The sequence below is a fragment of the Colletotrichum fioriniae genome, assembly GCF_027942845.1.
Source record: "Colletotrichum fioriniae strain IMI 355084 chromosome Unknown scaffold_7, whole genome shotgun sequence".
In the NCBI taxonomy this organism is placed as follows: Eukaryota; Fungi; Ascomycota; class Sordariomycetes; order Glomerellales; family Glomerellaceae; genus Colletotrichum; species Colletotrichum fioriniae.
In genome coordinates this window covers 883,964-908,394 of record NW_027076843.1, presented here as the reverse complement: position 1 = coordinate 908,394, position 24,431 = coordinate 883,964, and the positions used below count along the sequence as shown (strand labels likewise).

General features: G+C 52.7%; 5 protein-coding genes across 5 annotated transcripts; 3 read left to right on the top strand and 2 right to left on the bottom strand.

The window, feature by feature from the left end:
* Positions 1 to 1,462: 1,462 nt before the first annotated feature.
* Positions 1,463 to 4,799, top strand: N0V96_006427 (uncharacterized protein; the record flags this gene model as incomplete). The annotated part of the gene is made up of 2 exons (XM_053190715.2): positions 1,463 to 1,803; positions 1,853 to 4,799. 2 exons carry the CDS (start codon positions 1,463 to 1,465, stop codon positions 4,797 to 4,799), a joined length of 3,288 nt encoding a protein of 1,095 aa, XP_053051633.2.
* Positions 4,800 to 5,560: 761 nt separating this feature from the next.
* GLO1 (Lactoylglutathione lyase) lies at positions 5,561 to 6,752 on the top strand (the record flags this gene model as incomplete). Its single annotated transcript, XM_053190716.2, has 5 exons — positions 5,561 to 5,606; positions 5,655 to 5,684; positions 5,745 to 6,181; positions 6,250 to 6,508; positions 6,577 to 6,752. 5 exons carry the CDS (start codon positions 5,561 to 5,563, stop codon positions 6,750 to 6,752), a joined length of 948 nt encoding a protein of 315 aa, XP_053051634.2.
* Positions 6,753 to 7,545: 793 nt separating this feature from the next.
* N0V96_006425 (uncharacterized protein) lies at positions 7,546 to 8,306 on the top strand (the record flags this gene model as incomplete). Its single annotated transcript, XM_053190717.2, has 2 exons — positions 7,546 to 7,783; positions 7,915 to 8,306. The coding sequence occupies 2 exons, from the start codon at positions 7,546 to 7,548 to the stop codon at positions 8,304 to 8,306; spliced, it is 630 nt and encodes a 209-aa protein (XP_053051635.2).
* Positions 8,307 to 17,593: 9,287 nt separating this feature from the next.
* N0V96_006424 (uncharacterized protein) lies at positions 17,594 to 19,595 on the bottom strand (the record flags this gene model as incomplete). Its single annotated transcript, XM_065757713.1, is given in 6 exon segments — positions 17,594 to 17,599; positions 17,615 to 17,845; positions 17,860 to 17,937; positions 17,999 to 18,816; positions 18,871 to 19,247; positions 19,312 to 19,595. The coding sequence occupies 6 exon segments, from the start codon at positions 19,593 to 19,595 to the stop codon at positions 17,594 to 17,596; spliced, it is 1,794 nt and encodes a 597-aa protein (XP_065613630.1).
* A 2,005-nt stretch (positions 19,596 to 21,600) lies between these two features.
* On the bottom strand, positions 21,601 to 22,689 carry N0V96_006423 (uncharacterized protein; the record flags this gene model as incomplete). Its single annotated transcript, XM_053190719.2, has 3 exons — positions 21,601 to 21,801; positions 21,859 to 22,472; positions 22,530 to 22,689. The coding sequence occupies 3 exons, from the start codon at positions 22,687 to 22,689 to the stop codon at positions 21,601 to 21,603; spliced, it is 975 nt and encodes a 324-aa protein (XP_053051637.2).
* Between the last annotated feature and the right edge of the window lie 1,742 nt (positions 22,690 to 24,431).

Here is a 24,431-nt window from a genome sequence, read left to right as displayed (position 1 = left end):
CCAGTTGCTGGTTGGCGGTTGCGAACCAAATGGTCGCACCCCTCATTCTAGGGAAGTACTCCGTTTGCTTTTGCTTCCCTGCTGTGCAGATACACACCGCTCCTTTTCTGCTTTTTGCGTTGGCTTGGCCTCGCCTACAGTTTTGGGCTTGACTATATCGTCAACGGTGTTCAGAACAGCAAAATACCCACGCATCTAGAAAAGAGCCGACAAAGTGAGAAAGGATAGCTGCATCTATTCCACCAGGGATGATGTCTCTACTCTGTGGAATAGTCATGGCCGGAAGTTGGGGCAAGGTTGGTCTGTACTGGTCGGCTTAGTCATCGGCCATATATACCTGGCAGACAGTCTATCGGGAGTTGGGGACTGGTGTGTGTGTGCTATTACAACCATCTTGTGTGCTTGGGAAGCTGATCAAACACACTCAACCAATCGGGAGTGTCCCTGGAAATCCCTGGGTTTGTGCATACACCGGTAGTATGCCAGGGCGTTGGCTGAGCCACATGGGAAGCAATGAGAGAAAGAAAGCTGGTTGCGGGCTTCGAGCAGACGTTGGTGCTTGGATGAGGGATGAGGGAGGCCATCCTCCCCCGCCATTTTTACACTTTGATGATGCGTCGCACAGAGTACCGTACTTTTACCACAGTAGTTCAAGTTCTTTGATAGGTTGATAGACACCGAGAATAGGCCCCAATAACGGTTAGGTTTTCAACGATTGCATTACGCCCCTGTGCAAACTCCCGGCTTGGGCATCATTAGTTGGGCTCGCCTTAGACAAATCATCCATATTTGTCTCGAGGTGCTTTCGCAACAGTGGAAAGCTACGAAAGTGTCTGCCACCCTGATCGTGTCTCTTCTTGCACCATAGTGACCTTCACCTTTGACAGTAGCTCCTTCGAAGCTACCCCGGAATCCCAAGTACCCTCGTGAAGGAGCACGAAGGACCCTTTTTTGACTTTCTCTGGTGCAGTGCCCCACTTCCACCGGGACGAAGATCCACTACCTACCCTCTTCCATCCCATCCCTCACCTTTCACACCGGACCAATGCGATACCTCCTACTTAACATCATCAGCCAAGTAGAGTTTTGATACCTTGGTGTTTTTTGTTTTGCCTTTGACGGCCTCCCGCGTCAATGGCCCTCAGTACTTTCATCGTTGTCACACATCACTCTTTTTGCTTTAATTCGCCTTTGGCCAAATCATTGCACATTCCCGTTTGGCATGCCACTCGCTAGCCGACGACGAATGTGCCTTCTCCCCTGAAAGCATACTTGACCTGTGCCCTTTCGCCTGTACACATTGACGACGCAGGGCACATAAGTAAGCCAAGGCATATCTGAATACAGTCGTTCAGTAAGTAACGTTCCCACAGTTCGTGTCGCCGAGCTCTGGAATCTCAATTGAACTTGCAACTGATCTTCATCTAGCTTTAGCTTTACTGAACATCCCTTCACTTATCCAATGGCTGACTCTGGACGTGGTGGCCGGGGTGGTGGCCGTGGCGGCCGGGGAGGAGATCGTGGTGGTCGTGGAGGAGGGCGCGGAGGCGGTGACATCCAACCCCGAGGAGGCGGCGATGGCGGCGGCTTCCGTGGTGACCGAGGCGGCCGTGGTGGCCGTGGTGGCGGTCCTGGGGGTGATCGTGGTGGCCGTGGTGGCTTCCGAGGTGACCGGGGTGGCGGTGGCTTCCGAGGTGATCGTGGAGGACGAGGCGGCTTTGACCGCGGCGGACGAGGTGGGGGTGGACGAGGTGGTTTCGGCGGTTTCAAAGACCCATTTGAAAATGAGTCTCAATTCTTCGGGTACGTGAAAGATCACAGCCATTGCTACAGCTCGACTAACTCTCAGCAGTCAGAACGAGGCAATTCACCAACCCGATCGCGGCACAACCGAGCTCGAGAATCGCATCGTCAAGTCTCACCAGTCTCAGGACACCGACCTCGTCAAAAACATGAGCTCGATGACGCTCATTGAAGCGAACTCGGCCGCACTCATGCCCCGTCGTCCTGCTTACGGCACCAAAGGCAACAAGGTCATCCTGTGGGCCAACTACTTCCACCTCACCGTCAATCCTGACGCCGTTTGGCGGTACAATCTTGAAGTCCGCAAGGGCGAATCCAAGGAGAAGGAGTCTACGCCCAAGGGCAAGGGCAAGGGAAAGGAGAAGGCCCAGCCCGGAGGTGGTGGCAGCAGTAGCGGCGGCGGCGGCGGCGGCGGCGGCGATGGCCCTCCATCTTCCATCCCGGCTCGCAAGTTGAAGATCATTCTGCAAGCTGCTCTCGAAGAGTTGAAGAACCTTGAGCCAAACGCCATTCTCGCCACCGAGTTCAAAAGCCAGCTCGTCTCTCTGAAGAAGCTCAAGCTGGCCGTCAACCCCATCAAGGTCATCTTCAGGCAGGAGAATTCCGACAGGTCGGAGAGCTACCTGGTGAAGATCGTTGGCGAAACAGCAGCTCCATTGAAGGAAATGAAGGAGTATCTTCAGACCATGGTCGACAAGAGCGACCCGGATGAAGCCAACTTCCCTAGATTTGCAGCCTCTGTTGACGCTCTCGGTGTCATTCTCGGCTATACTCCCCGTAAGAACGACCAGGTCACTGCTATTGGCAAGGGCCGGTTCTTTCCTTGGGGTCAAGGATCTACCAGTCACCAGCTTGGTCAACAGGATCCTCTCACAGCTATTAGAGGGTACTTCCAGAGCGTGAAACTGGGCACAGGGTCAATGCTCTTGAACGTCAACGTCACCCATGGTGTCTTCAAGATGCCCGTAAGTATTCGAGACCTTTGTCTTTGGTCTCAGGTCAATGTCTTCCAAAGGAGCCCTGCAGATGCCACACGGAACATCACCAGACTTCGCGCCTTATCCAAGTTTCTGGCTCGCACTCGTGTCGAGATCAAGTTCAAGGATGCAAAGGGGCAAGAGATCACCCGTAAGAAGACGATCCTCGGCCTTGCATACAGAGGAGACCTCAGAAGCAATGATGCTAGAATCGCGGATCCATGGCACTATGGTGGTCCTCGCCAGGTGTCCTTCAGGATGGAGCCAGCAGACGGACAAAGGACTGTGATGAACAACAGACCGCCAGGCATGTACACAGTCGAGCAATACTGGACTTGGAAGTACGGCACAGCTCCCGATCTCACCTTGCCTCTCGTCAATCTTGGAACCCGCGAAAAGCCGACATTCTTCCCAGCTGAGCAGTGCACCATCATTCCCGGCCAAGCTGTTCGCGCGAAGCTCAACGGCCAGGAGACGACAGAGATGCTCAATTTTGCCTGTCGATCCCCCTTTAGCAACGCAATCTCCCTCACTTTCGATAGCTGCAAAGCTTTGGGCCTCGACAGCGAGGTTGTCAAGGACTTTGGCCTCAAGGTGGACAAGAATCTCTTGACCGTCCACGGCCGCGAGCTGATTGCGCCTAATATCGCGTATGCGAACAGGAACGTCACCGCTTCAAAAGGCTCGTGGAACATGGTTGAAGTCAAGTTTGCCAAGCCGGGACCCAACATCAGTAAGTGGACGTGGGTGCGCATCAAAGACCGCTACTCGAGGAACCAGTTCAGCGACGTGCGCCAAATCGTTGGCAACTTCAATGAGTTCCTCAAGACGAGCGGTATGAGCATCTCGGAGAAACCCCTTCCGCTTGATGATCATGAGCGCGAGATTGATGACAATCTGAGCACAATCGAAAGGTATTTCACGTGGATAGACGGGCGGCTGCAGCAACGGACCGAGGGTGTCTTCGTCCTCGTCATCCTTCCCAGGCAGGATACCGCATTGTACAGCAAAGTCAAGAAACTTGCAGACACAAGATTCGGCTTCCACTCTGTGTGCGTTGTGGAGAAAACCTTCATGAAGGACAACAAGCAGACCTACGCCAATGTCGGTCTCAAGTGGAATCTGAAGAATGGTGGCGTCAATCACATCGTCAAGGATCCTATTGACATTGTCAATCAGGGGAAGACAATGATCGTTGGCTACGACGTCACTCACCCGACCAACATGCCAAACGACAAAAACGCCGCACCCAGTCTGGTCGGCTTGGTCGCCAGCGTTGACAAGGACATGGGTCAATGGCCGGGCGTCGCTTGGGAACAGGACAGTCGCCAAGAAATGCTAGGTGACGAGCTGATCGCCCACTTCAAGCGTCGCCTCGAGCTCTGGAGAGCGCGCAACAATGGCAACCTCCCGGAATACATCGTCATCTACCGTGATGGTGTGTCTGAGGGTCAGTTCACGCAAGTTCTCGATATTGAGCTGCCCATGATCCATCAAGCCTGTGCCGCGATGTACGGTAACCGCAGGCCCAAGATCTCGATCATTGTGTCTGTCAAGCGCCACCAGACTCGATTCTATCCGACCTCGGAGGCTAACATGGATCCCAAGTCGCGCAACATCAAGAATGGCACGGTTGTTGATCGTGGAATCACTCAAGCGCGTTACTGGGACTTCTTCCTTACAGCTCACACTGCCTTGAAGGGTACTGCTCGTCCGGCGCACTACACGGTGCTCTTGGACGAAATTTTCCGCGATAAGTATGGTGTTGGCGACAGAGCAGCGGATAACCTGGAGAAGCTTACCCACGACCTTTGCTACTCGTTTGGCCGAGCGACTAAAGCAGTCAGCATCTGCCCCCCGGCCTACTACGCAGACATTGTGTGCGAGAGAGCTCGTGTCCACCGACCTGAGCACTTTGATGCGTTGGAAGCGTCGGAGACTGGCAGTACCGTTGGCGCTCCGTCGACTTCGAGCGTCAGCGTGCACGAGAACTTGAAGGACACAATGTACTACATATGAGATTGCATATGTGTCGGCGTACCGGAAGCGATTGCATCAAACAGCGGGCCAGAATGGAGAGTAATGGTTGTTGACAGGATAGGAAACAGACGCTCTGCAGCAGGCGTGCTTAGGATAGACTTGAGAGATCAATCACAGCGGGTATGCACGTAGAAGATATCGCCCTAATGGAAACAGGTCCTTTTGCGTGACCAGTGCTTTCTGGCTCAGTTGAGCCGAGTTGATGTTTCCTGTTCCGACTAGTAGCCCGATGGCGTTCGGGTCCGGAGCGGCCTTGAGTAAGACGGGGAATCGGCTTGTTGTGCTATTGGCTTCATGTTGACGTCAGTGGGGATCTGATGAGGGGCAGCTTCCTCGTGGCGGGGTAAGCTATTTGCTCGGACAAGGAGCTGCAATGAGACAGACGGAGCCCAGCTTAACAGTGACAAATCGTCATGCCCTTTTTTTCCCAACTGTTATATCCGAAAAGGCTCCATCTGATGCAGCTTCGATCCCCGAAATAATTGTCAAGACTCCTCCCCCCGCTCCAGAATTTCCAGAAAGCAACCATTGCATGAACCAACCTTGTTGCTTCTATGAACGCCCTCCGAGCCTTGCAGAGAATCAAGCTTATTCAGAATACACTTGCCACGAAGCCTATCGGTGAGTCTTGTATAATGGCTTGGCATTGCCAAGCTCCCAGTCTCTTCTATCTCATCGCCAAGATGCAGAGTAGCTGATTGCGGTTTGTGTCTTTAGGACGAATCAGCCAATTCGCGACCATGGCTGCCACGACGGATGTCAAGAACTACAAGTTCAACCACTCGAGTAAGTTAATTCATTCCCATTTCCTAAATATTTGCTAATGAATCTTAGTGATCCGAGTGAAGGACCCCAAGGCTTCGGGTATGCATCAAACATCACCACTCATGCTCCAGCACCCCAATTGACACCCCAGCTTCACAGTCAAGTTCTACGAGACCCTCGGCATGAAGGTCATCAAGCAGATCCAGCAGCCCGAGGCCAAGTTCGACCTCTACTTTCTGGCCTACGACTCGCCCAACGCGCGGTCCGCCGGCAGCGGCACTTTTGACCGCGAGGGCATCATCGAGCTGACGCACAACTACGGTACCGAGAACGACCCAGAGTACAAGATCAACAACGGCAACACGGAGCCGCACCGCGGCTTCGGGCACACGTGCATCAGCGTCGACAACATCCAGGCGGCGTGCCAGCGCCTCGAGGACGCCGGGTACGCGTTCAAGAAGAAGCTGACGGACGGCAAGATGAGGCACATTGCCTTTGTGTTGGATCCTGATCAGTACTGGGTCGAGATTATTGGTCAGAAGCCGATCGAGCAGACGGAGAGCATCACGACTACGGATGTTACCACCTACAGAATGGTAAGACCTGCTTTTGAAATGGACTGCGTCGAGAACTGCCGCTGAAACAATACTCTTTGCGGATATAGAACCACACGATGCTCCGCGTCAAGGACTACGAAAAGTCGCTCAAGTTCTACCAGGACGTCCTGGGCATGACGCTGATCCGCAAGAACGAGTCCAGCGACTTCACCCTCTTCTTCCTGGCCTACGGCGACCTCAAGGAGGGCGAGAGCCAAGCGCAGCGCGAGGGTATCCTCGAGCTGACCTGGAACCACGGCACCGAGAAGGACGAGAGGTTTAGCTACCACAACGGCAATGACCAGCCCCAGGGCTTTGGACATATTTGTGAGTTTCTTTCTTTGGTGCACCCGACTGAGTGAGGTCAAAGGAAGAGGGTGCTAATGAGAGGATAGGCGTCACGGTCGACAACATTGACGCCGCGTGCGCGCGTTTCGAGGAGCTGAAGTGTAACTGGAAGAAGCGCCTCACCGACGGCCGCATGAAGAATGTTGCGTTCTTGTTGGATCCCGACAACTACTGGGTCGAGGTTGTCCAGAATGAGAAGTTTGCCGGCAAGGCCAACTTTTAAGCGCTCATTTTGAAAGATCACTTTCCAAGAAAAACGGGACGTTATGAGTGACATGAGATGAGATGAGAGGGAGGTACTAGGCAACGGCGTTTAGTGAGAGGCAACGATTGAGCGGGATGAGCGGATTGGGTGTGAAATGAGGCGTCTGAAAAGTTGGTGGAGTTGCCTCCGAAGTCCTCGAACTCATCCCGGGCGGGTGTTTGGTGAGGGGTCGATAGTGGCCATGCGAAATGGGCATGTGAGGGTCTCGTCGTAGAACAAAAATCAAATCCAATAATCAACACATATCAGATGTCGCATCCTTCTCAAGTTGATTCCAAACTGAATGGGTGGCTGATGCTGATGTGAGGATTCCAAAAGTTGACCCGGTGGATCCTCGGGTAACGGGCACGTCGTGGAATCCTCTGCCGTGATTCCATCATGATTCCACGCTGTGGCGCTTGCAGTGCCGCTGTGGCGGGACCTTTCTCCAAGCCCGGACCCCCGGAGACCTTCGCAGTGCAGAACCACACCCCGCCAAAAGTCGTTGACGCAACAGGTCGCCCTCAGCTTCTCACTGGCCACAGCTGACCTCCAAGTACAAATCATTGGACAGGGCTCCGATTTGTCACTGTTTGCCCTCCACTGCCACTCTCATCACCCCTCATCCTGTAACATCTTCAGACGACATTCTTATATAAACCTCTCCATCAACCTCAACCTCATCTATCAAGTCCGATAACAACCTCAAACTCACCAACTCATAAGACTGGTGAGATACAAAACACCTTGTGATCTAGAAGAGAATTGCCCAATGCGATTCTCACCTTTCCTCTCAACCCTCGTCTACACCTTTTCCAACTTTTCCCGCGTCCGCGCCGCGCAGTCCCTGGGCACCCAGGCGCCCCTCGCAGCGAACCGTCAGCTCCGCGCTTCCATGCCCTCTATCCCGTTCCTGGGCGCTCTGTTTGGATCTTCCGCTTCGCAGCAGGATAAGATGTCGTATCCCGATAAGAGGTCTGACGATGAGTGGCGAGCCGTTTTGAACAAGGGTATGTATGATTCGTTCTCACTTCGTCTCATGTGCAGCGTCTCTCATGTGAAAAAGCCAGCTTTGCATGAGATGAGCAATGTTCACAGACCGTACGAAAGAATGAAATGAACGAATCTGACATGTCATCAGAGCAATTCCGCATCCTCCGCGAAAAGGGCACCGAACCCCCCGGCTCCGGCAAGTTCGACAAGCACTACCCGGCCGAGGGCGTCTACGCCTGCGCCGGCTGCGAAGCCCCGCTCTACAAGGCCACGCACAAGTTTAAGTCGGGATGCGGCTGGCCGGCCTACTTTGACTCGTTGCCGGGCGCCGTCGTCCGCCACGAGGACCGCATGTTCGGCATGACGCGCACCGAGATTGTGTGCGCCAACTGCGGCGGGCATCTGGGTCACGTCTTCAAGGGGGAAGGGTTCGATACGCCGACGGATGAGAGGCACTGTGTTAATAGTGTGAGTTTGACGTTTGCGCCCGAGGAGAAGAAGGGCGGGAGGGGAGTTCGGAGGGGGCGAAGGGGAGAGTAAGGTTTGAAAGAGAGAGCGGTATACTCAGTGAGATTGAAGGCGTTGTGGTGTGGTGAGGCTGGGTGTTGATTCTCGTTTTTGAGGCTTCTGTTTGGGAAGAGTGACGTGAGCACGTGCGGCGCTGGGTGTATTAACAGTTGTGGAAGAGGAGATTCGGAGTTCAAATACAAGATGTAGCGTGTCTCGTCAGGGCCTTGCTTGAGAAAGTCGACCTACACTGCTCTTGTGATATGCATACAGGAAAAAATCATGCTACGTGTACTCCAGATACACTGGCTAAGCAGCTACCTTTCGCTCTATGGGAAGACATTGAGGCGAGTGAGACTGGGAAAGCTGGAGACTGATGCCTCTGCAAATTCTCACTGACTCTGTATGGTGTTAGATGTTACGTTCCATCCAGTAGCCACTCAAAAGAGCACTTGATGTACTACCACAGAGCGGCAGTTAGGAACGAGAGCGGTAGGAACAGCGGTAAGTGCCTCGGACCCAACGTTAGAGGCATAAAACAGAGAGTATTACTCACGTATCATTCACTCGTTGGCTGCCTAAAGTTGGTCAAACATCGTAGTTGGATTTGTTGTACAAGCCGTGTGCTTCTGTTTCCCACCTTTCTCCATATCCGCACGAATCAACCCCAAATATCTGTGGCACATCAGTGTTGTTGGAGGCACCTTATCAATCATGACAAATGAAGTCGGGCTGATGATCGAACATACGGTATATTGATTTTGAACGAGGCTACATGATAAGCCGTCTGCAAGTGCCGGGTATACACATCCTAGGCTCGAGATTGCGCTCCTCTTGTTCATGTGATGTCTGTCCACGTACCCTCCAACTTCAGAGATTTCTGATGTCTAGTCCCGCCAAGTTCTAACTCACTGCACTCTTTGATGCGTTTTGACAAATACTGAGGAGAACACCAAGAGTGATTGCCTACAGCCTACAGGAAGCGGCGTCGTTCGCAAAGAATTGGGAACTTCGGTGCACACAACGAAGAACCAAGGACTTACACCTCTTCCGTGCCGCAAGTTGTGGTAGATATTCCTTCATGGGCATTGGATAAATGATCTAGCAGCCCTATGCACGTCGTCACTTGACGCGTGTCAACCTCTTCTCGGTGAAGTTCACGATCAGAGTCTTCCCCAGGCATGACACCCATTCGAGTTGTCTCCTTTCTCATTTGGAATCTTACCGAGTTAACAATGGCTCAAATCGCTAATGCAACCTCACTTTCTCTTAAAACGGCTCGGAAGCGAAGGTTGCCGGTTAGGAAGCTGAAAATGGTTGACGAAGTATGTGCGCCACAGCCAGGGCACAGCCTATCTAGCCAGTCAAATCTGCAGCTCACGATTTCTGCTATGCATTGCTTATGTCAGAGATGCACCTATGGGGTGAATTAAGAAGAGAAAACCTTGGGGGCCGGTGGGGGCCGGTCTTGTACAGGTCGCTGTTACACAGTCACGATATTTTCCATGATATAAGATGTCGGTATTAAAATTCCATGGAAAGGACACAACACGCAACTCAAAGCAAATAAACGTTACGGAAAATTCCTTACAATGTTGAATTGGCACGATCAAAGCTGCCGGCGACCTGAAGTGTCCCAACCGGAAGGTTTCGAGACTTTATGTTGCTCAAGCTGTGGAATGACCGCTCCGCTGTTGGTTGACTTGCAGCCTCTTTGTACCGATACATCTCCATCTTTAACGCCGGCTGCACCTACTACGATTAAGCTTAGATGGCCGGCTTCTGTGAAATTTATGGGAGAAGTACCTGACACAAGCCTCGAACATGATTCGCCATTCGAGTCGCAAACGCAACCCCTTTCGGCAGAGACCAAGGGCGCAGTCAACCCTACAGATCGCGAATTGCGAACCCAATCTGTACGTGACCATGCGTCAGATGCATGCAGTCAAGAACCGGTGCTCTACGAGCCTCTTCACGCCCACAAGATCCGTCTTCTTCGCTTATCCGCTGCTCAACGCCACCATGACCCCATTCACGTTGATATCCGCCTTACAGACTTAACCTCTGGCCCGAAGTTCGAGGCTTTGTCGTACACCTGGGCCGATAACGATGGGAATGACTCGAAATGTGAAAGGGTCTATGTTGGAAAGCATTGGGACATTCTCCCAGTCACGAAAAATTGTGCAAGCGCCCTTCGGCGTCTACGATTTCCCTACCGAGAGCGAGACTTATGGGTCGACGCTGTCTGTATCGACCAGGATAACAAGCAAGAGAGGTCGCATCAAGTCGGCATCATGCAGTATATCTACGCTGCTGCTGCTAGGGTCCTCATTTATCTCGGCGAAGACCCTGAAGATCCTGATGGCATGAACCCAGTCGCGTGGACTGACGGCAAATACATACACCGGCCTTTGGCTTCGCCTTCCACACTCGCTGAGAACCCATACTTCAGAAGGGTGTGGGTTATACAAGAAATAGCAGCCGCAAGAGATGCTTGGGTGCTCTACGGATCGAGGGGAGCTCACTGGCATGACTTCCTTGGGGTGACGAATCCCGAAACACATCCTAATCGCAACAGAGATCTGGCTCTTTCCGTTGATCGGCCCATGACCAGAGAAAAACTGCCTAAATGGCTGTACATTTGCAACAAGCCAAGATACATGGAGCTGGACACACTTTTAGATGGGCTTTACGCTGCGGCTCAGTGTAAAGCATCTGATCTGCGAGACAAGGTGTTTGCTCTACTGGGTCTCTTTCATGGTGCCAGCAACGCGGAACTGATAGCGGACTACACCCTATGTCACCAAGAAGTGGTCATCGGTATCACAGCATATATCTTTGTCCACCATACCGAACAGACGTGGCGCATCTTCGCGGCGATAGACTCCAAAGACTCTCAAGACTTGCCTTCGTGGGTCATGGACTGGTCATCAGAGACCAAAGTGAAACGCCTGGGGCCATACATGCCCGAGACGAAGCCCACAGATGAAGCCGAATGCAAACAGTCGCAGCAAGTTTACATCCCGCGCATCTACCGCAATGGATCTTTGGTACTGAAAGGACATCTACTTACACAGGCTGCGAGATGCGCCTTCAACCAGGGGGCACGGGACGGTCCACCTGGAGTTGTGACAGATATCGTTTACCAACAGTCAAAAACCTGTCATCTACAAAGTGACTCTCGGCCCATGGTTCCGTCTGGATGGTGCCAATCTACGGACGAGATCTTTGCTGTTCAGAGCCTCTCTGGATACTGTCTCATCCTTCGACCGATCACGACGAACCCGAAAACGTACCGGTTTGTTGCTTTATGCGAGCGCCCCAAAGTAGAACCGATGGCTGCAACCGTCAACCTGTTGGACCGCAGGGTAATTCTGCTCTTCTCAATATGGCGATATGTTCTAAGAGAAGAATTGAGCAGTGGAGAAATATGGTATTCTTCGAAGCGATGGGATATGATCAGAGATGTATGCCAAACTGTGAAGGAATGCTGGGCGTTGGAAGATACCATCAGTCGCTTCTTAGACTCCTTGGTTAAGATGCAGACTTCCGTGTCAGCCGGGCTCCCACCATATGCGGTTGAGAAAACCCAAGAAGCATTGCGAGGACTTGGAAATTCGGTTCCCAAATCGATACTGCTCCAGCAAAAGGGAGTCCTCACTGACTCTATGCAACTGTTGACGACCCAGAAAATCTCAAACAATTGCCCGCTTGTCATGAACGAACTACAGGCTCTTGCTGAGAGAGTCTGTGAGATTGGTCATCAGCATATGACAGATACAGGCGCTGTTGACGCTTACAGCCTGCTTGGGAAAAGTCTTGCGAAAAAGAATTACTTCCAAAAGCGATTTCAACCCCCAACGGATAAGAAGATTGACAACGGAAATTTTCTTTTGCGTGACAGAGATCTGATCTTTTGGCAGAAACCGACCCGGCCGGGCGAGAAGTTTTTCGACTGGAAAACACTCGACCGACTGGAACACATTGCCAGGTCGGCTGGACGAGATGTCCCAAGATACCTGAAATTGAGCAACTGCACATCAGGAATCTACAACTATGCCCCCGAGATTATGACACATCCCATCTACGACCTGTTTTACTTCATTATCAAAAACATACCTATGACTCAGCAGAGCCTTCTGCAAGCTCAATGGGATTGGGGGTTACACAAAGACGCCACGGAATCTCAGGGGATTAAGCAGTCGCTGGACCATCCAGGAAGCCATCGACGCTGCGTTCCATGGAATTCAAGATATATCGACGAAGTGGCAGAAGACTTTTGGACTCATTTCTTTGGTGAAGGTCTCGATGAGGAACTCGATCGCATGCCATTTGACATGCCGTCAGCAAAGGCATTTGTGAGTATGCTGCTCTACGAGGGTCTCAGCGAAAAGGTAGTCAGTCTATACTTGATGTTCTGGTCGAAGGATGGAGACAGGGACAAGAAGCCTCGACCACCTCAGTACGAGCGAATGGTGCAATGGTTGCTGGACTCCCTGAACCTGGATCCAAGCCCTAGCAGGGATGATCCGGAGTCCCGCGTCCATTCTGTTGAAGATACATGGGCGGCCGATTTCCTCAGAACATGGAGCAATCTGATGGAGAGACATCGCCCAGGTTCTGTTGATGATGCTGAGCCACCTGAGAGGCTAGAAGCATCGGAGAAGGGCTACCGGGCCGATGCAAAGACAAAGTGGGCGCCCTTGCTTGATCTGGTACGGGAGACCGAGGCGCATCTATACCCTTTGGAGGAATCATTTTTAGAAGTCAATCATCCGGTGAAAGAATTGAACAGTGAAGCTATATGGGAGGACATCGTGATAGTCTGACGACTTCGGTTTCTTACTTTTACTTTTCCCCTTCGGCATTTGAACCTAGTCTAGAGACATGATTCTGAGAAAGCCTTTTTTGCATAGTCATACACAAATAGAGGCGCAAACAAACACAAACTTGGTGGAGAGACGAAAGATGGGGAATTGCATGCAGGTTTGAATACATATTCACAGTCGACTTTTTTGTTATGATCTATCGGGAAGTCAGCAATTAGTCAATTTAACCCGAGGAGCCTTATAAAGCGTTCTTTAAGCTGTAAACTTATATTCCCAGTCATTCCAACTGCTTGGCTAGAAGAGAACTGAGACAATTGAATGGTAGTGGAACTGCTGGGATGCTTGAAATGCTCTACGAAGCATGTGTTATGATGCCTCTTGAGATGATTATCAGGCTCTAACAAAGAGCACCAATCAAGACTCCCGAATATATGGTGTATCTACGCAGAGCCAGATCAACACCCACGCATCGAGAGAAACATCGCAATTACCTTGTCGACAGTTCACGTCAACTAAGCCCGATTATCGTGGTCAGTATGATGGAAAAGAGATCAAGCAGCGGACCAAGGTTGCCTAGAGTCATTGACAATGGTTCATTTCCACTCATTGGCAGAAATAGATGCCCGAGACCCTCGTAACTATCCTCGTTGACAAGTGTAAGAATGCTTTGATCATCATCCGCAACGATGCAGTCATGTCCGATATTTAGCCTCAGGTAGGAAGCCCAGCAAGCTTGCTAGCCTGCTTGGTTGCACCGAAGGTGCATGGAGTGGTGCGAGAACTGGCATTCGAAGCGCCTGATTTACCCAATGAATGTATCATACTGTTGGCATGTCGGTCATAGTTGCCTGCACCAGGCGCAATGGCTGACAACGGCTGAGGCAACTATTCGAGAGCAGGAATCGAAGGCTGCCACATCTCTTGCGGCTGAACATACCAAGTGAAAGATAGTAAAGGCATGGCCATTGGTGAGGCTTTCTGACCACGGCACTTGTGTATACCGTCGCATGCAGCAGACTCAGCTCTGCCTTGCTGATATAAAAGGGGTCCGTTGGCTGAATCTCCAACCCGTTTGAAGTGTAGCACACATCCGATTGTTTTATGCACCAAAAGATCGAATCTGCCTTGTCTTCAACCTTATACTTAGCCTCGCGTGCGACAAAAAATATATCATTGGCGCAGCCCCTGCGCCATGGCCTAGATATGCGTAGTCTATCAAGCCAATGAGACTTGCAGGTCTCGCTTCACAACATTCATCACAAAGTTGGGCTGTCATTAAGGCTGCTAAATACCCCGCTGGCTCCGATACCCTACTTGCTCTTCCTCGGCCTTCTGGGCGACTGCTTACATCCTTTGCTACTTTTCCATGTTTTTGCATCACCACGCGGTATTCTCAATATTTGAAACGAGAGCAAGCAATGACAATATTCGATTGGCATGAGAACTGCCGGAGTCCTGATGTCGAATTCAGGTTAGGCCTGGGTGTGCCGACATGTAACAGCTGTGGATCTAATGCTCCATTTGGAGGCATTACGGAGGCTCAGCACCACGACGGACCATCAGTACCGGCTCCGACGACAAGGTTCGAGCTAACATGGCCACGATCATTACCTTTTGTAGACGATCTCTCAGTTTCTAGTCTGCCGAAAAAAACGACAGCGGAACCGAAAACATCTTCGCCGAAAGATGTACGCGAAAATGTCACGCCACATGTTGGGCGGCCCACCACAAGCAACCGAGAGCCTGCGACAGACTATTCTATCCAATTCGAGGCACCGTATGAGCCTCTATTCGCACGAAAAATCCGGCTTCTAAAGCTATTCAACGGCAGTTACAACGACCCAGTAAGAGCCGAGCTTCAAGTCGTAGATTTGGCCATCAAACCGGAGTACGAAGCTCTATCATACACATGGGCAGACGAAAAGAATGACTCTTCACGGTGCGAGAAGGTTTACATTGGGAAGCGATGGGATATCCTGCTGGTCACCAAGAACTGCTTCAATGCTCTTCGCCGTTTACGATATCCCTACCGCAGTAGAAAACTTTGGGTCGACGCCATTTGCATAAACCAGAACGATGTTGGCGAAAGGTCCCATCAAGTGGGAATGATGCAAAGCATTTACGCAACTGCCGCAAGGGTCCTCATATATTTAGGGGAAAACTCGAAAGACGAAGATACCACAACTTCATCTCCGTGGAACTTTCACGTGGTGAACGGAAGATCATTGCCTACAGACAAAGATCTTACGCAACAGCCATACTTCAAGAGGATCTGGATTATTCAAGAGATTGCCGCAGCGCGAAATCCATGGGTTCTTTTCGGGACGAAAGGAGACAGATGGCTTGATTTTCTCCATCAAGTGGAATCAAATCAGCTCCACCAGCAGCAAAGATGGTTTCATGTGCTTCCTCAAGGAAAGCTCATGGACCTGCAAGAGCTCCCAAAGCTCTTACAAGCTACAGTTCTATGCAAGGCAACAGACCCCCGAGACAAGGTCTACGCCTTGCTAGGTCTCTTCCAAGGGGCCAAACAAGCCCAGTTGACTGCAGACTACTCTCTCAGTGTGGACCAAGTGTTTAGCGGCTTGACTGCTTGCATGCTCTGTCAAAGTTCAGCTCTCATGCTGCCAATATTTGCAGCCCTTCAGCCATCAGCCTCGTCTCTGCCTATCTCGTGGGCTATAGACTGGTCGTCGGCCAGCTTGAACAACATGGTGCCGCACCTACCTCAGGCAGCCTCGCAAACCTATCTTCCTAGCGAACTCGAACATAATCCTCGGTTTTATCGCAACGGTACTTTGATACTCCGAGGGCGCTTCTTATCTCGTCTTTCAGAGTGTGTATTTGATCCCGAGTCTCGGAAACGCCCTCATGGTGTCCTACAAGGTGAAATCTACCGCATGGTAGAGACCTGCTCTGCGGGCTCCATACCTGACTGGGCCAGATCGACCGACGAAATACTACAGGTCACAGGACTGCACGGCCATGCTCTAGTGCTTCGACCCGTCGCAAACTCCCCCAAGACATACCGTTTTGTGGCTATTGCCAAACAGCCCAAAGGCGGCCGCCTAGCTGAGTTGATGAACTATCTTGATTGCAAGGTGATACTTCTCTTCTCAACTTGGCAGTACGTGCTCAAAGTTGCGAGCGATGGAAGACCCTGGTTTCAAACAGTCACATGGGACACAATCAAAGCCATATGCAGGGGAATAAAGCGTGCAGAGAATCAGAGAGCCTATGGAATGCGTCCATCAAATCTGGATCTCGGGGCTCGCCTTCAGGCCCCACTCATGAGCTACAACCACAGGGAGATTTCGAGTAGACGGAACCCGAGCTCCACATGGCACCAGATGCCAACAAAATGGGCAACACTCAGTGACCTGCAACGGGAGGCACAACACAGTCTTGAAATATCAGTGGATATTGCGCAGAAGTTACAAAAGGATCCAAGAGTCCTGGCGATTTTTGGTTGGGAGTACGGAGCTGTCCTGAACAGAAATAAGTCAGGTCAGCGCGAAATCCCATGGACACCGAGCTATCTCAGTGATAGCCGTATACAACACTTCCTGGAGGAATTCTCAGAGATCTGCCGATATGACTACAAGCAAGAACGCTTAGACTTTTCTTCACAAGAGAGTTTTGTCAGAATGCTTCTGAGTCAAGGGTTGGATCAAAAAATCCTCACATCCGCCGCAATCGAACCGAATTTTGAAGAAGTATCTCTACTCCAGGAGAGATGCCAACGAAGCACTGTACCATGGGCGCATGATGCTTTGAATCTGGAAGTCGACGAGTCCCCTAGAGCAGCTTGGTCCTACGGGCTCTTGAAGAGCTCCTATGTCAATACCTGGGCGGCCGACTTCATTGAATCGTGGACACTTCTAGTAAAAGGGAAGTATGGAAACTTTAGGCACCTTTTTTCCGAGATCGCCGAGGAAGGAGACGGTATTGAGAAAGAACTCTGGCCTGAAGTGGAGTCAATCCGGACTTCTACAACCCGTAAGGTAAAGCAGACGCGCTCGGAGCCTGACCCTATGGCGCCCTTGCTCGATCTTGTGAGAGAGACGGAGGCACGACTTCTTCCTCTGGAAAAAGCATTCACACGTACTGATGATACGTATGACGAAGATATGAAGGATGTTCCTTGGGAGGATATCCATATAATCTGATTGGACACAAACCCCTTCTTGGATAGCTTGTACGCGTAGGTCGATCTACGTACGAATGACGGATGGGACACGGAGAACCTCTTTTAACACAAATTCTTACGGCTGAGACGTATCAGTTGCACAACAAAGTGCAGGTCTTCATCATTTGAGTGGTTGTACGGATCAGGCTTGGCTATTCTTCAAGTAACGACAAGTGCTTTGTATTCTGGGCTGGTAATCTCGTTTTGGCATTATTTATTACTCTCATATCTCATATACATCTCAATCCAGCACAACAATCATATATACAAGAATACACACCCCTTGCCCCAACCAAAAACCCTCACACCTAGCATCCACAAACATTAAACAGCGCAACAGAAGGATCATGATCGCTAACAAGATCATCATACAGCTCCCACGAGTTGACATGGATGTGCTCGTACGCGGTGCCGTTCTTGTTCGCCAGCGCGGGGCTGACAAACATGTGATCCAGCTCCTGCGCGTTCATGTCGTAGACGTAGGTGTAGCGCTCCTCGACGGGGATGCCGACGGCCTCGTCGAGGTCGATAAGGCCCGAGGTGGACGCGAAGACCTTGAGGGGTCGACGAAGGCGAATTCGTTAAAGTCGCCGGCGGTGATGATGCGGGCGTTTGCGTCGAGGGCGAGGATCTGGGCGATGAAAGACTAGATTTTTGAAGTTAGCTTAGGCTTCTTTGAAAGTTTTGAGGGGTGGGAGTTAACGTACGCCAGTGATCTTGGCCTGCTCGATACGCGGGTTCACGACGCCGTTAACGGGAGGACGGGGGTCGCCGTGCAGGGACGACGAGCCGCCCTTGGACGCAAAGTGAACGTTGACGGTGAAGAAGGTCTTGTTCACGGGCCCGTTGACGGCGCGCCACTGCGCGACGAGGGGCTTGCGGCTGGCGTCCCACGCCGTGTTTGTGGGGTCGATGCGGCCCGGGTTATACTTGAGCGCGGGGCCCTCGAGGACCTCGTTGGCGTCGAGGGCGCCGCCCGGGTTCGGCTTGTAGAGCTCGACGACGTCGGGCTTGTAGAGGTACGCGACGCGGATGTTGCCGCCCGGTTGGCCTCCGTCCTTTCCGTCGACGGGGTCGATGACGACCCAATCGTATACAACACCGGACTTGGTCTCGATGGCCGCCGTCAAGGTGGAGAGTGTGAGGTTGGAGGAGACGACGCCGTTGTTGGTGGCGCCGTTGTCGTCTTGGATCTCTTGGACGAAGACGAGGTCGGGCGTCTTGAGGTAGTCTACGATGTGGGCGGCGACGGAGGGGAGGTGGGCGACGGTCGGAGAGAGGTTCTCGACGTTGTAGTCGCCGACGGTGATGCCTCTGCAGTCGCCGCGGCTGACGAGAGTGGTGGCGGGCGCGTTGTTGGTGGCGTTCTTTGCGATTGTGATGCCGGTCAGGGGGAGGATGCGGTAGAAGCCAAAGGCGTTTGTGACGATGCCGGTGATCTCGGTGAGCTCGTCGCCCATCTTGGACTCGGGGTTCTTTGTGCCGTCGAGGGGGGAGCCAATGATGATGGCCTCGGGGTTGGAGTCTTGTTCCCCGTGTTAGTGGCTTGTATGATTCAGAGAAGAGAGAAAGACTTTACCCTTGTCAGACATGGTGAGACCGCCGTGCGCATTGCGGCCGGTGACGGGCCAGTCGCCAATGACCCAGGTGTCGCCGTACTGGTTGGGGCGAGAGATGCCGACGGGGCTCTTGATGGTGACAAGCTCGCCACTCAGTGACTCCCAGAAGTCGAGGCCGTAGAGGGCCGGGTTGAGGACGGGGTTCTCGGTGGAGATGTTGGCGACGGCGTTGGGGACGGCGTAGACGTCACCGCCGTCGAGGCTGCTGTACTGCTCCGTCGGCGGGGGCAGGGTGTCGACGCCAATGACGAGCGGGATGACCTCGTTACCCTTTGAGACGACGACGACGTTCTTGGGGGAGCTGAGCTCTGTGAGGTAGATGTAGTTCGTGGCGGACCTGTTTTTTCGAGCTTGTTAGAGGAACTCTGCGTGTCATTGAGTGATCCAAGACTGTGTCTTACCTGTACTCTTGGATCTTTCCATCCAGAGTGATGAGGTCGCCCACGGTCAAGTTCGCGCCAACGGTGCTGCCGTAGACGTACAGAGCCTCGGAGGTGGCAGCATCGTCGTCAGGCGTCGTCGAGCGGATCCAGATTCCGGCGGGTCCCTTTGCGAGAACGAGACCGGTGACGTTGGTTACGGACTGGTCCTTGTACGGAGAGAGGAACTTGTTACCGTTGATCTCGGCAATGGTCAAGGCCGAAGCGGCGCCAGCGGCGGAGAGGAAGAGGGAGGTGACCTTCATCTTGACAGTTTACACCGCGTCAAAACGAGAACAAATGACAACGGAAGCTATTCACTCTTCTCTCTGGAATCGCAACGTCCTGAGCACACAAGAGCAAGAGAGGGATCGTCCATGTTTACTTCCCGTCGCGGGGCAAGTCACCACTATATGTAGGATGGAGCTGAACCTCTTCAGCCCATGATTGCGGTCCCGTTTCCCCTGGTCAGGGTCGTATCGAGCCGAGAAAGTTGCAAAGTGCCAAGAAAGCTGCACCATATCGTTTCGCTGGGTCCCCCGGGATCCAGCGATCCATTCCGCCCTTGCATCGCGGGAGCTGCCTGCTTTGCATGTGAGCAACCCGCGTCGGATGCGCTCCAAGAGTCCATGTACGCGATAGGATTGGACAAAGAGAGAGAGGAGGGCGCGGCCAGCTCCGATATTACGCACTCGATATCTCTCAACTCGTCGCTTGTAAGGCCAGCTGGACATCCTCACTGGAGGGAAACGGCAAGACAATGATTCTTTCCTGTCGAGCGGAGAGCGGAGAGCAGGGGTCCTGTCGTATCAATTGACCTCTTAGAGCGACGCGTGCCTGGCACGTTCTTGTCAGGTTCTCATAAGAAACCTGGGCTAACGGCACCGGCAGAGACATTAGATGAGCCCCGCATTAGCCTTGATTGACTTCAACCCCCCATCGCGGCGCTGTATTGGTTGGCCATGGCTCAATCGGGAAGGTGAAGGCTTCCTGCGAGGGCGGGAGAGTCGCCTAGCTGGTGTCTAGTTCAGTGGGGAACAACCCGGCCTAAGCATATCGAAAAAGGTTGATTTGAGAACGGGTGTGTGGGGGAAAGGCGAGCGGGAACGTAAGGAAAGCAACTTTGCTTCTGATCCTGGGTCATATCTGTAAGGTATACCGTACACGGAGCACAGAGATAGAGAATGAGAGGGACTGGGTTGACAATCAGTATGTCATACTCATGATAGAAGAGCAAACTAAACTGATGGATGAGCCGAACGAACCGTACGACAAGTCGGATCAACTCCCTTCCTAGGACAAGTCTGCTCTCGAAGCCAAGACCTGGGTGGACGCGTGGTGTCTTGCTGTTGTTGGTCGAGAGCCGTTGCTGGCAAGGTGGAGGAGGAGTCCAAGAGGAGGGAGCAAAAGTCAATTACCTACTCTCAAAAGATGGACCGGGGGGTCGTTGAGGGGCCGCTAATCTGCGCCTTATCGCCTACCAATCATCTGCCTCACGTGTCGATGACCGACCGCCGGCCCCGGAGCTCCAACCCCGGTCGTCCCTGGATGTGCCCCTGTCTATCACCGCTCCCAAGATTCTAAGCTTGACTCGACTTCCGCTGGGCCCCTTTCAGTTCTTCCCTCACAACTGAGTATCCTCACAGTCGCAGCTTCACCCTCATTCTTTGCGTAACATCATGAACTCTCACTCATGGACTCTCACCCATGTACATGCAGTCACGATAGTCTCGACTCTCAACTCCACTGATGCATCACACTCATTACACGTTCACGTAAAGAATTTTTGGTCAAATTCTCACTATCATGGTATCACAACTAATCTTTTAAAAAGATGGGGGTTTGGCCTAAAAACTGCGGTGCACACCTTCACTCAATTTCCTACAAATGAAAACTGTCCCAGAACATTACAAAGAGTTGTACAAATCCCGAGGACCTCTTGTCCACTGAGTGAAGTTTCCCGTAGATACCTCAGAAAATCCTCGGCGACGACAGGAATAGCTGCCCACTGAAATCTCAAGTGAGATCAGGCTAGCAAAATGTATGCACCAACAAAAAAATTCATTTCTTTTCCTTCCTCGAGACATACACACTCGGAAACAGCTCTACCAGCGTAGCTGCCTTTGCTTCGGACTTGCCACCGGTCGAGCCCGTCAAAGACCGCTCCGGTGATCGCTGGGACCGCCCGGAACCGTCCCAGGCTCCGACTCGGCTTGTTGCCTTGGGGCCCCGGCATCTGGAGCCGCTCAACACTCGAGCGTCCACTCCCGCTTACTCCAAGTCGGCTTCCTCCTCGTCGCGCTGAGCAAGCTCGTGGTCGTCACGCTCAGCCAGGTCATGCTCTTCGCGCTGTTCCAGGTCGGCTGACTCCTCGTCACGTCCGAGAAGACCGCTGAGAAGAGCGAGAGGGTCGGCCTGGGCCTTGTTGGCACCACCGTTGGCAGCGTTTCCACCTGCAGCGCCTCCACCAATCTGCAATTCAATGTTAGCTAATATTCAATGGCATGCGTCTGTCTCTGGGCCACTTACGCTCTCGAGGATGGAAGAGAGGATGTTGTTGCCGTCAGCCGCCTGGTTGTTCTTCTTCGCAGCAGCGGCGCCTCCAGCAGCGTTGTTCTTCTTGCCGTTCTTGCCGTTCTTCTTCTTGCCACCAGCGTTCGCAGTTCCGTTGTTCGCAGCACCACCAGCAGCACCACCGGCGGCACCACCGGCAGCCGCGCCGCCAGCTGCGTTGTCGGCTCCGTTGTTCTTCTTGGCAGCGGCGTTGCCCTTCGCAGCCTTGGCCTTCTTTCCGCCAGCCGCAGCGCCGTCGGCGGCGTTGGCAGTTCCGTTGTTGGCAGCGCCACCGTTGTTCTTCTTGGCCTTGTTCTTCTTGGCTCCGGCAGCACCGGCGGCAGCGTTGTTCTTCTTGCCTGCGGCCTTGGCCTGTGCGTTCTTCTTGCCCTTCTTGCCCTTCTTCTTGCCTCCAGCGTTGGCAGTTCCGTTGTTAGCGGCACCGCCGGCTGTGGCTCCACCGGCAGTGGCACCACCGGCAGCGGCACCGGCACCTCCGGCTGCAGCGGCGTCCTTGGCGGCCTTCTTAGTGGCGACTCCGTTCTCGCCTGCGTTCTCGCCTTCCTGCTGGACGTCGGCATTGTCACCGGCTGGCGTTGAGAGTCAGATGAGTTTCTAATGTTATAATTTGAGTCTCCTTGACATACCTTGCTCGCCCTTGGCACGGCGCAGAACGGGCCTGACGTCAACTTGAGCCGGGAAGTTCAGGTCTCTGACGGGGAGAGCCACGGATCGGTCCTCCTGGGTAGGGAGGGCGATGACCTGGGCGGCGATGGCCGCAATGGAAAGGAGGATAGAGCTCTTCATTTTGAAGGAGTGCTAAATGTCTCTAGTCAAAGAGATGAAGGAAAAAGTTGATGGTATAATTTACAACTGAAAAGGGTTCACAGAACCTGGAGAGAATGGAATGTGAGAATGGAAGAAATGAGAAAGGCACTCAAGGAAAGACTGGACCAGCCAAAGAGAAGGAACTGAACCAGAAATGTTGTTGTGTTGAAGACTTGAAAGTGTCGAGAGGAAAGGAACCGAAGTCAAGGCCAGATCGGGCTGGGTTGATATAGAGTATAAGCTTCCTGGGAATCTCACTCGGATCCAGATCCCTCGGAATATCATGCCGCAGGTAAAGCAGGCACAGATTGCATCCATGAGGTCACAGTGCCAAGGAATTGAGACGTCTTGTCAAACAAATGAGGTGAACGCTATCTTTGCCCAATGTCACCATGTCAGCCATGTCACAGACTGTGATCCATCGCGAGGGCAGTGCAGTTTGGTGGAGCAGGGGAGTCGGGTCCTCAGTTTGAGAAAGAGACGTTATGGCGAATGGGAAGAGGTGTGTGCCAAGCATCACGACGGCGCCATGTCGCGCCAAACCCCGGAGCAGCCGTGAGCCGGGGAAAGCGGAGACGAGGTCCCAAAATAAAGAGAGAGCAGAAAAGGTGTCTGTAGCCGATTGATGATGGGCATCGCTACCATGCGTTTGTGGTCGAGGGTGCCGGTGGTGACCATGGAGGGCGACTGTTGATCAGACGGTTGGTGATTCAGAACGGCCCCGCCGCGGCGGATTCTTGTATGTACTTCTCCAGAACTGAGGCTTGCGGAGGTGGAACGGTCCCCAACGGTGGTGGCTACTTGACGGTGGCCAGACCTGGTAATAGGCTGCATCCAGCCATAATCCCGTACTCTGCACACACACAGAACGTGGGAACTAGTGTCCGTCCTGCCCTGGTTGGCATGTGTTGTTGATGCTTGTGCGGTGGTGGTATTCCCAAGGTCGCGTACCTTGCGGTTAGTGGAACAGCCATGGGGGTTGAAGGGTTTGATCGGAGGACAGGTTGTCAAACCTGGGATGAAACACCGCTCAAAAGGGCGCTTGGCCAAAATCGCGAACGCCTCTCGCTTCCCAACTCAAGCCTTCCTCCCCCTCTGCGCGACTGTCTCCATCCCAATACACTGATGACGAGTGGGATGCCGCCCATTTGAAGAGTGAGTTGCTGGGATGGCGTTTGAAGGATGAGCATGCGCGAAGCGATGAAGTCTAAATTTCAGAACTGCAACGATGCACCCTGGGCCGTTTCTTGACAAGCAGGGGAGTCTCTCGTGAATCAGAACCGGCCCCCTAGGCGTTGCAGAAGCAAAAAGTGGTCTGAATGGCAGGATTTGCAAAAAATTGTTGGATCTCTGCTAGGGCACCGGTTACGATGGCCGTAATTGTACACTGCATGTACGAAGTAGTGTATAGCAAGTAAGACACGCTTCGAGAGTCCCCACGAGCTTGATTTGTGAGCCGCAATCAAGCGTTGAAAGTTTGAAGGGTTGAAGCTTGGCCCTGGTCGATACCGTTACATCGCTCTCCTTCTTCCGTCATTCGCCGCACTAATGTTCCTGAAGGCTGTCTGATTTGCAGTGTCTGCTTAGGCCTTTAGAAATTGGGGGATCTCGACTGGAGAGATGCTTGTTTGGAAGCGGTGCCGCGGGTTGCGGTTGCTGCGCCATTCCGTCCCATTCCATGCCGTCCGTTCCCATCCCTTCACAGTTCACACAATAAATGC